Consider the following 17,983-nt stretch of genomic DNA (forward strand, 5'->3'; position numbering starts at 1 on the left):
AGCAAAAAGATTAGCACGTCCATCAGTCCTTCGTGTTCAAGCTTTTTAATGATTTTAATATGAAAAGGATTACTAAACAAAGTGGTTACGTTAACAATTGGGCATTATTATAGGTCAAAGGTCTCTTCCAGACCTATAAAAAGAAAAGTTAAAGGTAAAACAGTAACAAAGAGGTTTAGAAGGAAGATTAAGCTTCTTAATCAGGAGTTTAATGATTTTTTTAGCTCGAGATTAATGCTTGCGTAACATGATGGTAATTGAGTTTAAAAAAGTGATTTAGATGTATAAACAAAATGGGTGGTTGGATTTGTTTATCAACCTCTTGAGATCGAGTTGCATCTATGGCCCAATGGCACCAAAATATTAAACACTACATTACCCAACTGGTCCTCCGCAGTTGTATATCATATATGTAGGGCACATTTTTGGTGTATTCAAATCACCTATTCATTTCACAACAAAACCCTCCAATTATGCTCAAATTCATCCTTAGCGAGATTTCAGAGTTTTGGCAACAAACCATCTAACTGTCGGTAGACTCAAAATAAGGTCATATATCTATGCAATAATCCGAGAACAAGGTAGGTAAGCCAACTATCGATATTTATGCCTAAAAAATAAATTACAAAATTCAGTCAAAAAATTGCTTACTGAAAATCAAACTTTTAAGTAATAGAAAGCTGACAACATTCAGAGCTCCAAAACCTTTCAATCCAAGTAATCAACAAACATGAAAATAGAGGCTAAAGAAGAGTCCGGTTCCTCTATAACCGGATACAATCTCTGTAACCGTGTTATTTTACTATCGGATTTGTGGTGAGATACACAACACACGAATGTCGAGGTTGAGGTATGTATTTCGAGACAAATGGGTGTATTCCGAGACGATCCAACGGTGAAATAACACGGTTACATAGATTCATCTCTGTACCCGATTATAAAAGAACCGGACTCGCTAAAGAAAACGAAAAATTAGTTGACCATCATGACCTTTAATATATAAAATAGTCATCATCGTGAGTTCGTGACCACTATTCAAACCCGATCAAATATTGGAAATCTTTAAGACTACGTACATATCCAACAATCTTGTACCATACGTCCATATACTTGTGAGTGTGATAGTCTTGTAGAAGGCAACAAAAAAGTTGAAATTCGATCCAAAATCTGTTTCAAATATGATTGAGGCTGTTCACCAACTGGATAAGCACGTACTTTATTTCCGTTTTGTTCATGTACCTTGGCTAGCAAGTATAATTGCACAGTAATATTATACTAAAAACGGTATTGAAAGATCGTGACGAATTATTTAACGTAGAAGCTTCACAACCTCGTACATGTCTTTGTATTCAAATCAAAGCAAAGCCAAAAAACAAAAAAAAATTGAGTTGGGCCTATTGGGCTTTTTAGTGAAAAAGCCCAATAAAATATCTGGGCCTAGATAGGCCCATAGAAGTTTTACAGTAACAAAACGTCACTTCTGTTTAAAAACCAAAATTTCTCTCTCCTATTATTTCCATCGTCTTCAGATCCAATTTTTTTTTCCTCCCCCTAAAAAAAAAAAAAAAACTGACATGAATTTCAACTAAAAAAAAAAAATTCCGACAATGGCAATAAATTCCGACCCATCAAAGCCAGGATTCCGAGACGCGGAAACACTATTCCGTTCAAAACTAATATCCGAAATCCGAAATGTGGAAACAATTACAAAAAATGAAATCGAATCAAAAAAAGAAGAACTCCGACAACTTGTCGGTAACAGGTACCGAGATTTAATCGATTCAGCTGATTCAATTGTTTCCATGAAATCATCTTGTGAATCAATTTCAACCAACATATCATTAATTGATCAAGGTATTAAATCTCTCACTTCCGTTTCCCATTTTGAGACAACCACTAATAATAATAATAACAGTTTAAAAAATAATAATAATAATAATAACTTAAATGACGAGAATACCCCTGGTGGTTTTTCTAGGGTGAGGGTTTATGGAATTGCAAGTAGAGTTAAATATCTTGTTGACACACCTGAGAATATCTGGGGTTGTTTAGATGAATCTATGTTTCTAGAAGCTTCTGGAAGATATTTAAGAGCTAAAGTTGTTCATGGTCTAGTTACTAGTAATAGTAATAGTAATGTGGATAGAGAATTTTTATCGAATTTTCCGTTGTTACAACACCAGTGGCAAATTGTTGAGAGTTTTAAAGGGCAGATCTCGCAGAGAAGTCGTGAAAGGTTAATGGATCGAGGGCTTGAGATTAATGCTTATAGTGATGCGTTAGCTGCTGTGGCTGTTATTGATGATTTGGATCCTAAACAGGTGTTGGGCTTGTTTTTAGAGTCGAGGAAATCGTGGGTGTCGATGAAATTAGGTTCTTGTAAGTTGGGTGATTGTGATTCGGATTATGTGGTTTCGGTGTTTTGTGATGTTGTGAGGATTATTCAAGTTAGTTTAGGACAAGTTGGGGAGTTGTTTTTACAAGTATTGAATGATATGCCGTTGTTTTATAAGACTATTTTGGGTTCTCCTCCGGGTTCGCAGTTGTTTGGTGGGTTGCCGAATCCGGAAGAGGAAGTGAGGTTGTGGAAATTACATAGGGAGAAACTTGAGTCTGTGATGGTTGTACTTGAAAAGGACTACATTGCTGATGTTTGTTCGAATTGGTTGAAAAACTGTGGTCAAGAGATTGTTAGTAAAATCCACGGGAGATATTTAGTTGACATTATCAAGAGTGGGCAAGAGCTTGCGTCAGCTGAGAAGCTGATTCGACAGTCATTAGACAGCAGGGAAGTGTTAGAAGGGAGTCTAGAGTGGCTCAAGAGTGTTTTCGGTTCTGAGATTGAGTTACCTTGGAATAATCTCCGGGAACTTGTTTTGAAAGATAATGAAGACTTATGGGATGGTATATTTGAAGATGCGTTTGTTCGAAGAATGAAATTTATTGTCAACTCCGGATTTGAGGACTTAAAGAGTGTTGTTAACGCAAAAGAATCAGTTCAGGCAATTGTGGTGAATACTGGAGATGTTATGGGTCTTCATGCGTACTTAAGCAGGCCTTCCACCGGTGGTGGGGTTTGGTTTTTGGAAGCGAATAGTAGAAAGACTGGTACCGTCACTGGACTGAAAGCCACACCAGACGAAAAGGATTTTCATACTTGCCTTAATGCTTATTTTGGGCCAGAAGTTGCTCGAATTAGAGATGCTGTGGACAGTAGATACAAGTTTATTCTAGAGGATCTTTTGTGTTTTCTAGAGTCTCAGAAAGCTGCTTCAAGGTTAAAAGAGCTAGCGCCGTATCTGCAAGAAAAATGCTATGAAAGCGTATCAGCCATATTGGGGGAACTTGAAGAGGAGCTTGGACACCTTTCTACTTCCCTTGGCAACGGTAAAGAGGACATGAACTCTACATACCTGGTAACAATTGTTGAAAGATCTCTGTTCATTGGGCGATTTTTATTTGCATTGAGAAACCACTCAAGTCACATACCACTTATACTTGGTTCGCCAAGGTTATGGGTGAATGAGACGATAACTTCAGTTTTTGAAAAGCTGGCACCTGTACTTGGGAACTCTCGCTTTGGTCTTGAGTCCCCTTCACGCGATAACTTTAGAAGGAAAAGTTTTGATAGCCCCAGCACGCAAAACCTCATTAGCCCTAGAAGGCAAACATCATCAGCTACTGTTGCGTTGTTTGGGGTGGATGACTCTGCCAACCCAAAACTGGAATTACTTAGCAGTACTTCGCGAGATCTTTGCATTAGGGCTCACAGTTTGTGGATAACATGGGTATCGGATGAGCTATCAGCTATTTTGTCCGAGAATCTTAAGAAGGATGATGCTTTATCTGCAACAACTCCATTACGAGTAAGTCTATTGATGCCTTTTCTAAATGCAGTCATTCTTTGCTTTTGTTCTTGCTTAGTGAAACAATTCTGATCTTACTATTCCTTATACTCATATATAAAGGTGATTTTTTTTGTTTATATTTCTTAGTGTCACTTTGTTTCTCTGTCTCTTCTGGTCAGTAACATGTAAGTATTTATCTTATAAAACTGTATATGAAAAGGCTTTAGCTCCAAGGATGAACCATCTCCATACCATAATCTCGGGGATTTTTCATTACTATATGTCTATATGTTGGTCTCCCTTACATAATAATGAATGACTTAATGATTTTATCACCGCTCTTTATTTCTACCTTGCTTTGTAACAATTCTACATGTGTCTATACAATTTTAATCTAGTCACTATGTCAATATGATGCAGGGCTGGGAAGAAACTGTTATCAGACAAGTGCAGTCTGGTGAGGGATCCCCAGAGATGACGATATCACTTCCTTCCATGCCTTCTCTATATGTGATTTCTTTTCTATTCCAAGCCTGCGGAGAAGTACATCGAGTTGGAGGTCATGTCCTTGACAAGTCAATACTTCATAAGTTGGCGTTGAGACTCTCAGAAATGGTAACAATTGGCAAAGTGGTTGAATTTATCTCATTTCTCTGTTAACTTGTCAGCTTATGTGATTTTCTCATTATAAATTTTGTTTCTCCTTTTTTCCGCATGTTATATCTCTGGATGAATTGTGTTTGTGACTTTGCAATTCAAATGATTCAAAATGTATTCTGTATTTATTGACCATGGTTGGTTTTGTAGGTGTTAGGCGTATATGGTAACTTTGTTTCTACCTTAGAAGTGCGTAACCCTCCAGTTACGGAAAAAGGAGTTTTGCAAATTCTGTTTGACTTGAGATTCACTGTCGATGTTTTGTCTGGGGGTGATGTGAACATGAAAGAGGAGTTACCAAGAGTTCCCAAGTCCAAGCTTGCTTTTAAACAAAACCAGGATCAAAATCAGCTCCACTCTACCAATAAGAAGGTTGTCATGGGATTGATAAATAATCTTTCGCAGAGGCTAGATCCGATTGACTGGGCTACGTAAGTTCTTCTGAACCTGTTAGTCTTTGCGCCAAACTAGGAATAAGTAGCTTTCTTATTTTTTATTTATTTATTTATTATATTTTTTCCCCTTATAGTTGAATATTCAATAACTTTTAAAATCCTTAAATCCCATTTTCCCGGTGAAGGTGGGAATCGGACCCAAGACCTTGTGCCTAACCTCCTGAGACTTGACCAGGAAACATTTTTCTCTTTTAGAAGTTACGATTGCAATGAGTGGAGTAGATGGTTAATTGGTTTCGTCATCTTTTTCCCCTTTTTTATTGGTAAATTGAGTCACCCTTTTCATCATTCTTTGGTTGTCAAACTTCACGAACTGAGTTTTGTTTGATTGGCAGGTATGAGCCTTACCTTTGGGAGAATGGAAAGCAGGCGTACCTGCGACTTACCGTTCTATTTGGATTTCTTACACAACTTAATCGTATGCACACGAGTACTGCACCAAAGTTGCCTTCTAATACGGAGTCAAATACGATGAGATGTTCTACAGTTCCACGTTTTAAATACCTTCCAATCAGGTCCGTGTTTGTAAAGTTAATGATTTTTTTTTATCAATAATTGCGTATTTTAATAATGAAAATGCATCTATAAACAATAAAAATGTAAATGCATGATGATTTACGTTCTTCACATGTTTTATATTTCATTTAAGAATAATATTTGTTTCCCATTATGTTTTATATATCATTATTATGGTTTCACTTTTCAAGTACTACTCATGGAAATGGCTGATATTTTTATGTTGAAAAAGATCCCATGTTCAAGGGACTGTAATCACTATTTAGTATTTACCTGAAAAGAAGCATGGAATATAATTGAAATTTAGATATAGCTCTTGCTATTTTTTTTTGGTATCCTTTTCAGTTATTGAAATGGAGACTGAGTATCAGTTTACCTCCATTCAATTTGCAGTGCTCCGGCTTTGTCTTCAAAAGGGACAGCAAAGTCGTCTCTCTCAATTTCCTCAGATGATATATCCTCTAGAAGCTCATGGAAAGCATATTCAAATGGGGAACTCTCACCGAAGCTCGAGTTTGATGATGCCTCCAGTTTCAGTGTTGCAACACCATTCTTAAAATCTTTCATGCAGGTAATATTTTCTTGTTCCTTTTAATCCCTCGTTGTATCTCTGATTGTTTGCACCTCTTTGAATAAGAATATGTGCTCTCTGTTTTTACGAAATCAGGTCGGGTCAAGATTTGGAGAGAGCACATTAAAACTTGGATCTATGCTTACAGACGGGCAAGTTGGCAGGCTGAAAGATTTTGGTGACATGCTACCTGTGCAGGCTGCAGGCCTTCTTTCTTCCTTCACCGCTGGCAGGTCAGATTATTGATTCCCACCAAAATCTTTTAAGATGGAGTTTGGTGTATTGGTTGATAAAAGGAGGAAATCTATTCTTCATCAAAGATATTGCATACCTCTTATCATTGGATCCCTTGCGAGATATTAGTGACAACAACTGGATTTGGTGTTGGGTAATAGGAGATATGAGGGTGGTCATCGAGGATTTTGAAGGTGACTATCTGTTTTTTGATTGAAAAGGACACAAGAAATTTTGTGAATAAGGAAGCATATACTTCCCAAAGTTCATATTTATGTTTTGTATATGCGGAAGTTGAAGGAATTTTCACATAATGCGGATCAGAAGCTATGCAATGCAAATTCACAGCTCTCTAGATAAAGCACACACAGAAAAGCAGGCATAGCATAGAGGATTGATGTGTTCGTTCTCTCTGTATTCCAATTCCAGGTTTCCTTTAAATGCATGTAAGATAGGCCTTGGAAAATGTAATAGAAAGGGTGGCCGACCACCGGATATCACGTCCCTTGAGGGAGATAGATAAACTACTCAGCTTGTAAGTGTTAGGTACTGAAATACACAATTCTTTGTTGAAATAGAATAAAATCGTTATATTTATTCTTTTAGGGTAGAGTTGAATCTCCCAGCTTTTTACACAGTTCCGTTTCTTCTTTTTGTTCCTTTTCCTTTGAGTGGGTGGATCAAAGGCAGACCAACAAAAATACATGACATTGAGTTGAAAAGGGAAATGAGGCGTGAAAAAAGAGAGCGCCAAAATCACTAAATCAGGTGATCTGAGATCCTGACGTGGTTGAGTATCATTCCATTAGGTAATGTGCCGATAATTGTTCAGTTTCAATCCAACTGCATCCAGGATTTTTTCGTATTCTGTTACCTTGCATTGATTTTCTAACTTCTGCCGATCGTTCCCAACTTCCACTACTGGCATGTATGCTAGCTAGCTGCACATAAGCACTTGAGTTCTCAGGATCAAGTTGGATGATACACTCTGCAATCTTCCTGCCAAGAATCTCATCGCCGTGAGCTGCGCATCCTCTCATCACAGATGACCACATGCTTGCATCTGCTTCAAAAGGCATCTGATCAATGAGATCCATTGCTTCCTCCAGGTAACCCGCTCGAGCACAGAGATCAATCATGCATGAGTAGTGCTCAATCGCTGGCTCCATGTTGTAGTCTGATTTCATGGAATAAAACCATTTCCGGCCTTCTTCAACTAGACCACTGTGGTTGCAGGCAGACAAAACCGCTGTAAATGTAATGTCGTTAGGGCAAACACTTGCATGCCTCATCTCATCAAAAAGATTCAATGCTTCAGTTCCATAACCATTTGTAGAGTACCCCATCAGCATGGAGTTCCATGGGACTTCATCACACTTCGTCATCTCATTGAACAGTCTTCTACCATCTATGATGCTACCACACTTGCAATATAGATCAACTAGGGAGGTAGAGATGATCTGATCACACTCGAGGCCAGCTACAGTTATTCGAGCAAAGATTTGCTCCCCAACTCTAAGAGAGCATAAGCTAGCACAGGCACTAATTACACTGGCAAGGCTAACTTTGTCCATCCTCAATTCCAACCTATACATTTCACAGAAGAGATTTAGTGCTTCAATGGGCAAACCATTCTGAGTATAACCCACTATCATTGAGTTCCACGATATCAGGCTCCTATTAGGCATCGTGTCAAAAACACATCTTGCGTCCTCGATTCTACTATAATTAGAGTACAAAGTGATCATAGAATTCAGCAATATGGTGTCATGTTCTTCAAGTTCGCCGAAAAACTTGCAAGCATCATCAGGTCTTCCGCACTTGGCATACATGTCAACAATGACACTAGCAACAATCAAGTCACTACTGGACCCAAGTTTGTAAGCATAACAATGGACTTGTTTACCATTTCCAAGATCACCTAAGCTCGCACATGCACTCAAAATACTGGCAAAGGTAGAAAGATCTGCCTGAATTCCACGATTTTGCATTCTACTGAAAAGATCCAATGCTTGGGAGACTTGATTATTGGCAACATATCCAGCAATCATGGAATTCCACAACCCAATACATGGTATGCTACAATCAAACAACTTTCTTGCCTCAACTAACTTCCCACATTTTGCATAACCTGATATCAATGCGGATAGCGAAAAATTGTCTGGCTTCTGCAATGTACTCAAAACACGACTTGCACTATCGAGATCACCACACTTAGCATACATATTAACTAAGGAACTCAACAAGACAGAATCAGACTCCACTTTGTTAACAATCATGTGTGTATGAATCTGTTTACCGAATTCTAGCGCTGTAATGTTCGCGCAAATACGAACCACAGATGCCAAAATAAATGTATCATTCTTTGATGGTTCCGTAGGATCCATATTCAAATCCATAAACAACCTCAACGCCTCACCGGCTTCGCCATTACACGCGTACCCATGAATCATAGCATTCCAGACAACCCCATTTTTCACCGGCATCTCATTAAACAACACTCTAGCGACATTAAGATCCCCCGACTTTGCCAAACTTGAAACGACAGTGTACCATGAATATTCATTCTTATGAGGCATAGCACTGAACAACTTAAGTGAACTGTCTTTATTTCCTGATTTCAAGTAAGCCTCTAGTAATGAATTCCATGTAAAACAATTCTTTTCAGACATTTCATCAAATAAACGGTGTGCATCAGTTAAGTGGTTACATCTAGTGTACATTTGTAGTAGACAGTTCCCAATATATAAAGCTGACTCAAGAAGAAAACCTTTTTTCAGTAAAACAAGATGAAGTTTCCTTCCTTGTTTTATTGAATGGTAGGTGTTGCACGACCGCAACGCTCGAACACAAGATTGTAAATCAAAGTCCATTTTGGAATTAGTATGATGTCCTTTGAACCAGTTCATTACTATGCATCACTAATTGAAAAATGCATTACTAGTAAGCACCTCAAATTTGGGAAAAAAATTCACTCACATCTTATTAAAACAGCTCTCAACCTCAATGTTTTTCTCACCAACCGTCTTATTGACATGTATGCTAAATGCAACTCATTAGACTGTGCTCAAACCGCATTTACTGACTTGCCCAACAAGAATACTCACTCTTGGAATGCAATAATTACAGGGTTTTCTCAGTGTGGGTTGTTTGATAAAGCTGGTGATCTGTTTGAAGAAATGCCGGAACCGAATCTTGTTAGTTATAATTTAATGATTTCGGGCTTAACGCGTCATGGGTATTATAGAGAAGCGATAGATGTTTTTAAGAAAATGCAGGAACGGTGTAATGGTCTGTTAATTGATAAGTATACAGTTGTTGGCATGGCCACGACGTGTGCTAGTTTGGGCGCGTTGGGGTTGTTGCGTCAAATGCATTGCGTGGTGATTGTGATGGGTTTGGAGGTCAGTCTTATTATGCATAATGCTATGATAGACGCGTATGGAAAGTGTCGTGATTCGGATAGTTCGTTTTGGATTTTCAGTCGAATGCCGGAAAGGAATGTTGTGTCATGGACTTCTATGGTTGTCGCTTATACGTGGGTGTCGAGAATGGAGAAAGCTTGTTCGTTATTTGATCAGATGCCAGTCAAGAATGCAGTTTCATGGACGGCTTTAATTGCAGGGCTGGTGCAAAATGGGCATGGAAACATGGCTTTGGATTTCTTTGTACGTATGCAGGATAACGGGTTCTCACCTACCGCTTACACATTTGTTAGTGTTCTTAGTGCTTGTGCGGATCTAGCACTGATTGAGAGGGGGAAACAGGTTCATGGATATATCATAAGAAGTAGTGTGGGAAGAAACTTGCTGAATGTGTTTATGTTCAATGCTTTGATTGACATGTACACAAAATGTGGAGATATGAAGTCTGCTACCATATTATTTGAGGGGATGCCAGAGAAAGATGTCATTTCTTGGAATTCACTAGTAACAGGTTTTGCGCAGAACGGACGTGGGGAGGAGTCGCTAGGCTTTTTCAACAAAATGATTGAACTGGGTGTCACGCCAAATCACGTAACGTTTCTCGGAGTGCTATCTGCTTGCAGCCACATTGGTTCGGTGTTTCAAGGACAACGTGTGTTCCACTTGATGGAGGAGTATGGTGTACGTCCGAGGTCAGATCACTATGCATTACTCATTGACGTGTGTGGGAGGAAGAACAGACTGGACGAAGCATTGGCCTTGATGCAAAGTGCACCCGATGGATCTGATAAGATTGGAATGTGGGGTGCCTTATTAGGTGCTTGTCGAGTTCATGAAAACTTGGATCTCGCAAGGACAGCTGCAGAAGCTCTCTTTAAGCTGGAACCAGAGAACAGTGCGCGATATATCATGCTATCAAATATCTATGCTGCGGCAGGTAGATGGCAGGATGCTCGTCAGGTTAGGAGGCTCATGAAGGAGAGGGGCTTGAGAAAAGAAGCAGCATGTAGTTGGATCGAAGTGAGAAATGCAAGACATAAATTTTTAGCTGAAGACAAGTCACATACTTGGACTGAAGAGATATATGAAGCAATCACAAATTTAGCCGAGCAAGTGGCGAAGGCAGGGCACTCCTACAACAGAGATTTTTTTTCATCCTGATCAGGTTGACTGTGATTCCATTAGGTAACTATGCTAATTATATTAAATTTTGTGTACCTGTACAATTATTTAAATTATGTTTTCAACTTCTGGATGCATGCTTATGTGCAATACCATACAATTGGAATTATTACACGAAAGTTTCCTAGCGTTAATAAACCCTGGTCCCACAAAATTCACATTTATTTGTGTTCGAACTTCGAACAGCATTTTTAAGCCCCCTTTTGCGAGCACCTACATCTGAGAACAACATAGGAGATGAACCTGTAAAACAAAATGAAACAGACCATGATCACAACATTTCTCCACCTACTTTCCTCACCAAACCCTGCTTCTTTAAGAACATCCTCTCCGGTCACAATACAAGCTCCAAACATGTAGTCGAAACACTTTCCAGCCCCAGAAAACTCATTTATTAAAAACCCTTCAAAGGGATATTTGAATAGTGATATGTAATGCATAAAAACCCAGTACTTCGGCATCCCATTCTTTGATATGAAGTACCCGGAAAACAGGAAGAACGATCCCATAACACCCGATATCAACGAGTTCCCTATGATGAAATTTGGAACCAAAGCACTGAAACAGACTACAACCGAGTTTGCGGTGTAGAAAATCAACCAGATCAGCAACACAAAAAACATGAAAGCCATGAAATTTGGGTTAAGACCAACGAGCCAGTATAATGGTAGTGAGAATAAGAGGGATAAAATGAGTAGAAATGGAAGATAAACAAGCCCATTCGCAATCACATACGAAGATATCCTGTAACTTCCACTTGAAGTCTCCTTCATAAGAATCTCCCTCTCTTGCAAAAATATAGGCAGAGCTTCAGTTGTGCATGACAACAAGAATGTTAATATGAATGCAAACAAGCCTACTCTCTCAGCTGAACCGATAAGATCGTCTTTAAGATCATAAAAGATCGATCCCAAAACCAATCCAACAATCAACATTTGAATTGTCCTACACGCAAAGAGCTCCTTGGTTCTAAATATGTTCTTTGAGAACCTATGAGTGAGTATAATGGTTTCACTAATTCTAGAATTAGTGAAACCATAGCGACGGTTAATACCACCAACGTAGGTAATCTCTTCATCTACCACTTTAGACTGTTGGAACAGTTGTTGTAAAGTGAACTTACCAGTTTTCTCCTCAACTTTTGTTAGTGGTAACTCTCGAGGTTCTTCTAGCTGTAATTGTAGTTGTTGGTGCTCCTGCTGCTGCAGTTTTTGCTGTTGTAAGGTTTCTATGGCTTCAATGGCGAATTCAATGACATTGACATGAAGAGGTAATTCTAGTCCTGAAGAACGCAACTGGACTTGAAGTTGATCAGTAGTCCCATGGTGCAAAACTGATCCATTAGCTAATAAAAGAATGGAATTGAACATCTTCACAATACGAAATCCAGGCTGATGAATACTTAGAATAATAGTTCTACCCCGAGTTTCTGCCATGGTTTTCAACATATCGATAATTTGAAGAGCTGAAGTACTATCCAGGCCAGAAGTAGGCTCATCAAGAATCAGCACTCTTGGATCATGGATAACGTCGACACCAATAGAAACGCGACGTCTCTCCCCGCCAGATATTCCACGTACTCGATCATCTCCCACACGAGACCCCGCAACATGACTCAAGCCCAGCTCTTGAATTAATGACTCCACATTTGAACTTAGTTGAGCTGAAGGAAGCCGGAGTCTTAGCTTTGCACTGAACATGAGAGTCTCTTCAACAGTAAGGAATGGAAAGAGAGTGTCTTTTTGGGTGACATAGCCAGAGATTTTCTTGAAGTTGGCTTTTTCCATGGGCTTTCCATTGATGTAGATGGAAGCTTTTTGTGGAGTGAGTCTACCTGCAAGGATTTCTAAGAGACTTGATTTGCCAGCACCACTTGGACCTACTATTGCAAGTATCTCCCAAGGCTTTGCTATGCATCTAACATCCTTCAACACTGGCCTTATTATTGGTTCTCTAACTTCTCTTTGTGTCTCTTGTTCTTGGTGATCTTTCACTTGTTTGTTGAAGAACTTGAATGGATTTGTTTTTTTGTTTATGTAAATGTGGTAGTTGATACCTACTGCTTGTATCTCACAGCCTTGTTTCTTCATTGAAGAAGAAGTTCTTCTTGCCTTCTTTTGTCTCACAAGGTGAGCTGAGCTTTGCTTCTAGTACTCTTTTGTTCTTACTGGTACTTGAGGTGTTGAAATGTGGTTTTAAATCAATAAGGGCCACAATAAAGCACTTAAAACTTGTAAAAAACCTATGAGTGGTTCTCTTCAAATTTGAAGAGCATTACCTTAATGACCCTGTTTTTCTTTATCCCTAGTCCCAGTATCAGTAAAATAGTAAATTCCAAGTAGAAATGATCTGTGTCCAATCCCCCAGAACATATAATCTATGAGTTTGTCTACCCCGAGGATATTCTCATAGGGACGACATCCGATACCGTTGGATCCGAGATCCAACTGTCCGAAAATCAAAAACAAATTCACATTCTCTCTTTTCCTTTTTGTTTTTGTTTTTCGGACCGTTGGATTCGGATCCAACGGTATCAGCACACTCATCCTATAGAGATATCCTCGGGGTAGCCCAAATCATAATCTATACTGCAAAAGCCAAAGTTAAACTAGAAAACAAACAAAATGCACACATTATCCAAATGGAACATTTTTCTTTGTGGTAAAACAAAGTACCAAAACAGAAACAAAAGTTTCTATGCTCTTTCCTGTGAGCCTAAAATCCTAAATGCTTTTCAGATAACCCTCTTAGAGGCCGTTTGGCAACTATGAAAAAGAATAAAAAAGAAAGAAAACAGTTGGCTAAAACAGTTCAGAAAAACTGAATTACAATATAGTAAGATATCGAGTGTGGCATAATGCTGTCAAAACTCAAAACAGAACCAAGGCTATTTGAGGGTAAGTTAGTTGCGGCATTCCGGGACCAGAGTTGGTCTTTGTGATCCTTCTTGGAAAACACAGTAACATAGGGAAATGGGACTATGGAAGTACATAGTAGCTCCCGTGACAAGCAAATTACTGGTTCAGGTTGCATGTGACATGGCAGAAATCTATTTCGTGGACAAGGTTTAACCCTACGTGGCACATGGACGTTTTTGTCTCCATCTGATATGTAGCTCCCGTGATCATAGAAGTTAGTTACTTTCTTTGGGCCCACAACACCAAAGAAATTATATCCAGTTTGGACGTTCTTTCAAAATAACCCAGCCCGTGAAACCGAATTTTCTTTATCCTTGCAATCAATTCTCTGGTTCTTTGGTTCCTGTTGTGCGCTTGTGGCAGTTGATCACATTTCAAGACTTCTGAAGTTCTGAAGAATGAATAATATTATATAGATTTGTTCCATAGGCAGTTGACTTGGGCATATTTCCATGGCTCACAAGTTTTAACAGGAAAAATCCCATTGGACTCTTCATTACCACCAGAAATGGATTACATGAATACACTTGTAACATGTCATCTTTCTCAAATATGAGATGATTGTGAATAAGTCCCTCCATGGTTTCCAAAGTTTTAGACCCCACAGAAACATCCTATTAAGTTATCTTTTATTACAAACATTCAAATGGCTGCTTCTTCCCAACAGTTTTAGCTTATCGAAGCCTCCAAGACTTTTTAAGCTCATGAAATTCGGGTAGATGTTGCCTTTCTCATCTGTCATCTCCTATCCTTTTGTGGATACATACATTGTATAGACTGAGAATTATTGAGTGACATAACGAGAAAAGTTTCAGCGATTACTTTGCAAAAGAATAAAGTTAAGAATAGACTGCTCGAGAGAAAAATCTCATTAAATTATCTGATCTAGCGACCATTTATTTTGCTGCTGGTCCTTTGTTGCATCACGTAAATTTTTACTACCTACTGCAACATCACATTTCAAGGCATAAATACGAAACTTCATGTCATCTGTTGAATATCTGAGGACAGAGGTAAGACAGTATGCATACTCAGGATTTAACAGCCTATCCTTGTACGAAAGAGAAGATTAAGAAAATTTTCAATTCAATTAGTATAGAACTATAGATATATGTTTAAGCATTCACTTACTTAGATTAAAATTTTCATGTTCGCTACCAAACAGATATCAGCAACTACACAACCTCATCAAATTGCTTCTGCTTTTGTAAGACATCACTCCTGACTCTCCTTCCCAAGTTCTACCAAGGAACAAATTGTGTGTGATAAGGTGATATACAAGAATGAGTATCTGTTTATATATTCCTTCCTGAATATCAATTAGGTAATTTTACAGCGACAGGCCTAAAAGAAATTTCATAAAGCCAATTCTAAACTGCAGTTATACAACAAAAGGTATGTACCTGTTGGTTAAAATGATGGGGAAGCACCACAGACGCGATTTTTGCAGGACGCTTACTTTCTCGTTTTGGGTAAATCGAGGAACATTTAAGTAAAGAAATGCAGATACAGATTTTCTTTGTACACCGTTTCCCTCCATTGCAACCTGTTAACATTGTACTGAACTTTTGCAGGCTGCTCTTCCTCGTCCCCAGCCATATGGCCTTCAAGCGTACTTGCAGTTAACTGCAAAGAACAAGCAAACCTTCTTGTATGAGCACATACAATGTGTAAAAATAAGGCCATTACTGATTTTTGAACTTCAAAGTTCCCCTCCATTGCCACCTCGTTAACATATTGTAAATTGCACTCGCACTTCACTCTTCCCTCCATCCCAAACCATATGATCTTCACCTTTCCCTCTATCCCAAACCACATGACCCTCGGTATCTGCATACGATTGAGATATGTAGCCTTTATCCACCATCTCCCAGACCAGCAAACTCAAAATCGAATAGAGCCCTTCACTGCCACAGTACAATACTGGATTTCCCTTAAAAGCAAAGACACGATTCTTGATTCCAATCCAGCTGTGATCTGTCACCTTCCTGATTCCTCTATCTTGCATGGCCTTCCTTATTCGAGCTATGCTTTCCCACCTACACTTCATTTCATATGCCTGAGCCAACACTAAGTAAGGTAGCGAGGAATGTGGTTCCAATTCCATTACTCTTTCTGCAATTCTTTCTGTGAGCTCCAAGTTTTGATTTGTTACACAAGCAATAAGAAGTGATGTCCATATACCTACATTAGGTTCCTCATGCATTCTTTCCACAATTTCCATTGCTTCTGTGAGTTTATCCATTCGACACATCATGTCCACCAAACAAGCATAATGTTCAACCCCAGGAGTAACTCCATATTTCTCCTCCATTGATGAAAAGATTATGCTCCCCTCACTCAAAAGACCCCTTTGGCTGCAGGCGAGTAAAACCCCGGCTAGAGTTATTCTATCTGGTAATACACCTTGCTCAAGTAGCTCCATAAAGGTTTCGAGGGCTTCCCACTCCAGTCCATTTCGAGCAAAACCCATGATCAGTGTGTTCCAAGATACCAAATCTCTTATAGTCATCTCAGCAAAGAGTACCATGGCTGAGTCAATTAATCCTGATTTAGCATACATGTCCATCAGGGAACTAGCTACAATCCCCTCTGATTCCAAACCCAGTTTACGAGCCAAAGAGTGGATTTGAATACCTTGTTCAGCACGAACAAGGCACGTAACAGAGGTCAAAATGATACTAAGAGTGAATTCTGTTGGTTGGATGTTACCTCTCAATGTCAGGACAAACAGCTGAAAAGCATCTTCTTCGTAACCATGCCTTACATAACTTGAAATCATAGAATTGCATAGTGCTACATCCAATACACGTATCTCTTCAAAAAGCCGAACCGAATCATCCAATCTGTTGCATTTGGAAAACATATCAATTGTAGCACTTGCAACTATACTATTACAAAGGAACCCCATCTTGAAACACAGAGCAAAAATCTGCTTACCCTTTTCCAAAGCACGCAAGTTGGAGCAAACTGTGATCACTGCTGATATCGTATGCTGATCAGGTGAATATCCAGAAAGCCTCATAGAACAAAACTGATCCAATGCTAATTCTCCATAATCTGACTTCCCACACCCCAAAATCAAAGAGTTCCAAGAAATAACATCCAATTCCTCCATAGTTAGAAACACACCAAAAGCATAATCAATAAGCTTAAGTTTGCTATACATATCAATCAAAGAATTACAAATCACCACATTCGACAAATTCAAACCACTTCGAAGCACACTACCATGTACTTGCTTACCTTGACGACCACACGATAAACAAGACATCACAATCGAATACGTATAAGCACTTGGTTTAACACCGACATTTTGCATTTCAGCAAAAACAACCAATGCATAACCAACAAACCCATTCGAAACACATCCGGAAATCATCGAATTCCAACTTACAACATCTCGTTCAGGCATTTCATCAAACAAAACACTAGCTCCATCAAAATCCCCAGACTTAAACAGCCCCACCAGTAAAACATTCCATGTGAACAGATTCTTGTTGGGCATCTCATAAAAAACTTGTAGAGACTCATTAAGGACACCAAACTTTGAGTAAACTTCTAGAAGACGATTACCCAAGAAAGTATGGTCAGTAAGTCCAGTTTTTATCAACTGGGCATGAATCAAATTCCCTAAATCTAAAGATTTTGAAGAAATGGAATTTTGCAAGAGTTTTGAGTAACAAGTTATGATGTTGCTCGAGTCTTTTGGAGAAATTGGTTTGGTAAACAAGTAGCGTTTGAAGAATTGTAGATATGGAATGAATTGTTTTAATGGGTTTGAGTAAACGATCATAGGAGAAGAAATCACACATTTTTTTTTTCCTTCTATTCTTCTTCTTCTTCTTTAACATTCATGTTAAATGATGTGCGCTCAAAAGTGTGAAAGGAAAATGGATATGTGAGACTTGAGGGGCAAGCAATTTTCCCTCGAGAGTTTGGTTTTTAAAATGGATATTTGCAGCCGCATGCGATTTAATTTCCAGCTTGAGAGCACCCTTGTTAATCAAATGGAATTCATTTAATTAAAAAGAAATAATAAATCTAAATAATTGAGGATTCAATATCAACCATATATTTAAGTTGGAATAGGATTACTATAACATCCGGATATTTCTATTTATTATTTTTATAATATATGATTAATATTAATAATAAGAATAAATAAAATAAAATA

The 17,983-nt window shown here is 38.6% G+C and overlaps 5 protein-coding genes across 8 annotated transcripts; 2 read left to right on the top strand and 3 right to left on the bottom strand.

Annotated features, from left to right (window-relative positions):
• Positions 1–1,521: 1,521 nt before the first annotated feature.
• LOC147501205 (Vps51/Vps67 family (components of vesicular transport) protein) lies at positions 1,522–6,886 on the top strand. Of its 2 annotated transcripts, XM_086606233.1 has the most exons (7): positions 1,742–1,854; positions 1,979–3,866; positions 4,269–4,463; positions 4,656–4,936; positions 5,296–5,475; positions 5,870–6,047; positions 6,144–6,886. In XM_086606233.1, the coding sequence occupies exons 2-7, from the start codon at positions 2,061–2,063 to the stop codon at positions 6,291–6,293; spliced, it is 2,790 nt and encodes a 929-aa protein (XP_086462359.1). In that variant the 5' UTR covers positions 1,742–1,854; positions 1,979–2,060; the 3' UTR covers positions 6,294–6,886. The 2 variants fall into 2 exon arrangements, with proteins under 2 accessions (XP_086462358.1, XP_086462359.1); XM_086606232.1 differs by having other exon boundaries at positions 1,522–3,866.
• Positions 6,847–9,154, bottom strand: LOC147501206 (Pentatricopeptide repeat (PPR) superfamily protein). The gene has a single exon (XM_086606240.1). The coding sequence runs from the start codon at positions 9,152–9,154 to the stop codon at positions 7,079–7,081; it is 2,076 nt and encodes a 691-aa protein (XP_086462366.1). The 3' UTR covers positions 6,847–7,078.
• LOC147501207 (pentatricopeptide repeat-containing protein At2g13600-like) lies at positions 8,217–12,550 on the top strand. Of its 3 annotated transcripts, none has more exons than XM_086606238.1 (2): positions 8,217–8,355; positions 9,411–11,619. In XM_086606238.1, exons 1-2 carry the CDS (start codon positions 8,331–8,333, stop codon positions 10,865–10,867), a joined length of 1,482 nt encoding a protein of 493 aa, XP_086462364.1. In that variant the 5' UTR covers positions 8,217–8,330; the 3' UTR covers positions 10,868–11,619. The 3 variants fall into 3 exon arrangements, with proteins under 3 accessions (XP_086462364.1, XP_086462365.1, XP_086462361.1); XM_086606239.1 differs by lacking the exon at positions 8,217–8,355 and adding an exon at positions 8,777–8,905; XM_086606235.1 differs by lacking the exon at positions 8,217–8,355 and adding an exon at positions 12,097–12,550 and having other exon boundaries at positions 9,167–10,891.
• Positions 11,033–12,978, bottom strand: ABCG5 (ABC-2 type transporter family protein). The gene has a single exon (XM_086606234.1). It carries the CDS (start codon positions 12,976–12,978, stop codon positions 11,080–11,082), a length of 1,899 nt encoding a protein of 632 aa, XP_086462360.1. The 3' UTR covers positions 11,033–11,079.
• Positions 12,979–14,974: 1,996 nt separating this feature from the next.
• LOC147501209 (Tetratricopeptide repeat (TPR)-like superfamily protein) lies at positions 14,975–17,746 on the bottom strand. Its single transcript, XM_086606241.1, has one exon. The coding sequence runs from the start codon at positions 17,600–17,602 to the stop codon at positions 15,536–15,538; it is 2,067 nt and encodes a 688-aa protein (XP_086462367.1). The 5' UTR covers positions 17,603–17,746; the 3' UTR covers positions 14,975–15,535.
• Between the last annotated feature and the right edge of the window lie 237 nt (positions 17,747–17,983).

Source organism: Coptis chinensis, chromosome 4 (assembly GCF_015680905.1).
Source record: "Coptis chinensis isolate HL-2020 chromosome 4, ASM1568090v1, whole genome shotgun sequence".
Taxonomy (NCBI): Eukaryota; Viridiplantae; Streptophyta; class Magnoliopsida; order Ranunculales; family Ranunculaceae; genus Coptis; species Coptis chinensis.

What these genes read in the sequence shown, in the direction of transcription:
- ABCG5 (XM_086606234.1), bottom strand. Translation starts at nt 12,978, where the DNA reads ATGAAGAAACAAGGCTGTGAGATACAAGCAGTAGGTATCAACTACCAC.
- LOC147501206 (XM_086606240.1), bottom strand. Translation starts at nt 9,154, where the DNA reads ATGGACTTTGATTTACAATCTTGTGTTCGAGCGTTGCGGTCGTGCAAC.
- LOC147501205 (XM_086606232.1), top strand. Translation starts at nt 1,608, where the DNA reads ATGGCAATAAATTCCGACCCATCAAAGCCAGGATTCCGAGACGCGGAA. An exon ending in CTGCAACAACTCCATTACGA is followed by an intron (nt 3,867 to 4,268) that starts GTAAGTCTATTG and finishes AATATGATGCAG; the next exon opens with GGCTGGGAAGAAACTGTTAT. An exon ending in TTTAAATACCTTCCAATCAG is followed by an intron (nt 5,476 to 5,869) that starts GTCCGTGTTTGT and finishes TTCAATTTGCAG; the next exon opens with TGCTCCGGCTTTGTCTTCAA.
- LOC147501207 (XM_086606235.1), top strand. Translation starts at nt 9,167, where the DNA reads ATGATGTCCTTTGAACCAGTTCATTACTATGCATCACTAATTGAAAAA.
- LOC147501209 (XM_086606241.1), bottom strand. Translation starts at nt 17,602, where the DNA reads ATGATCGTTTACTCAAACCCATTAAAACAATTCATTCCATATCTACAA.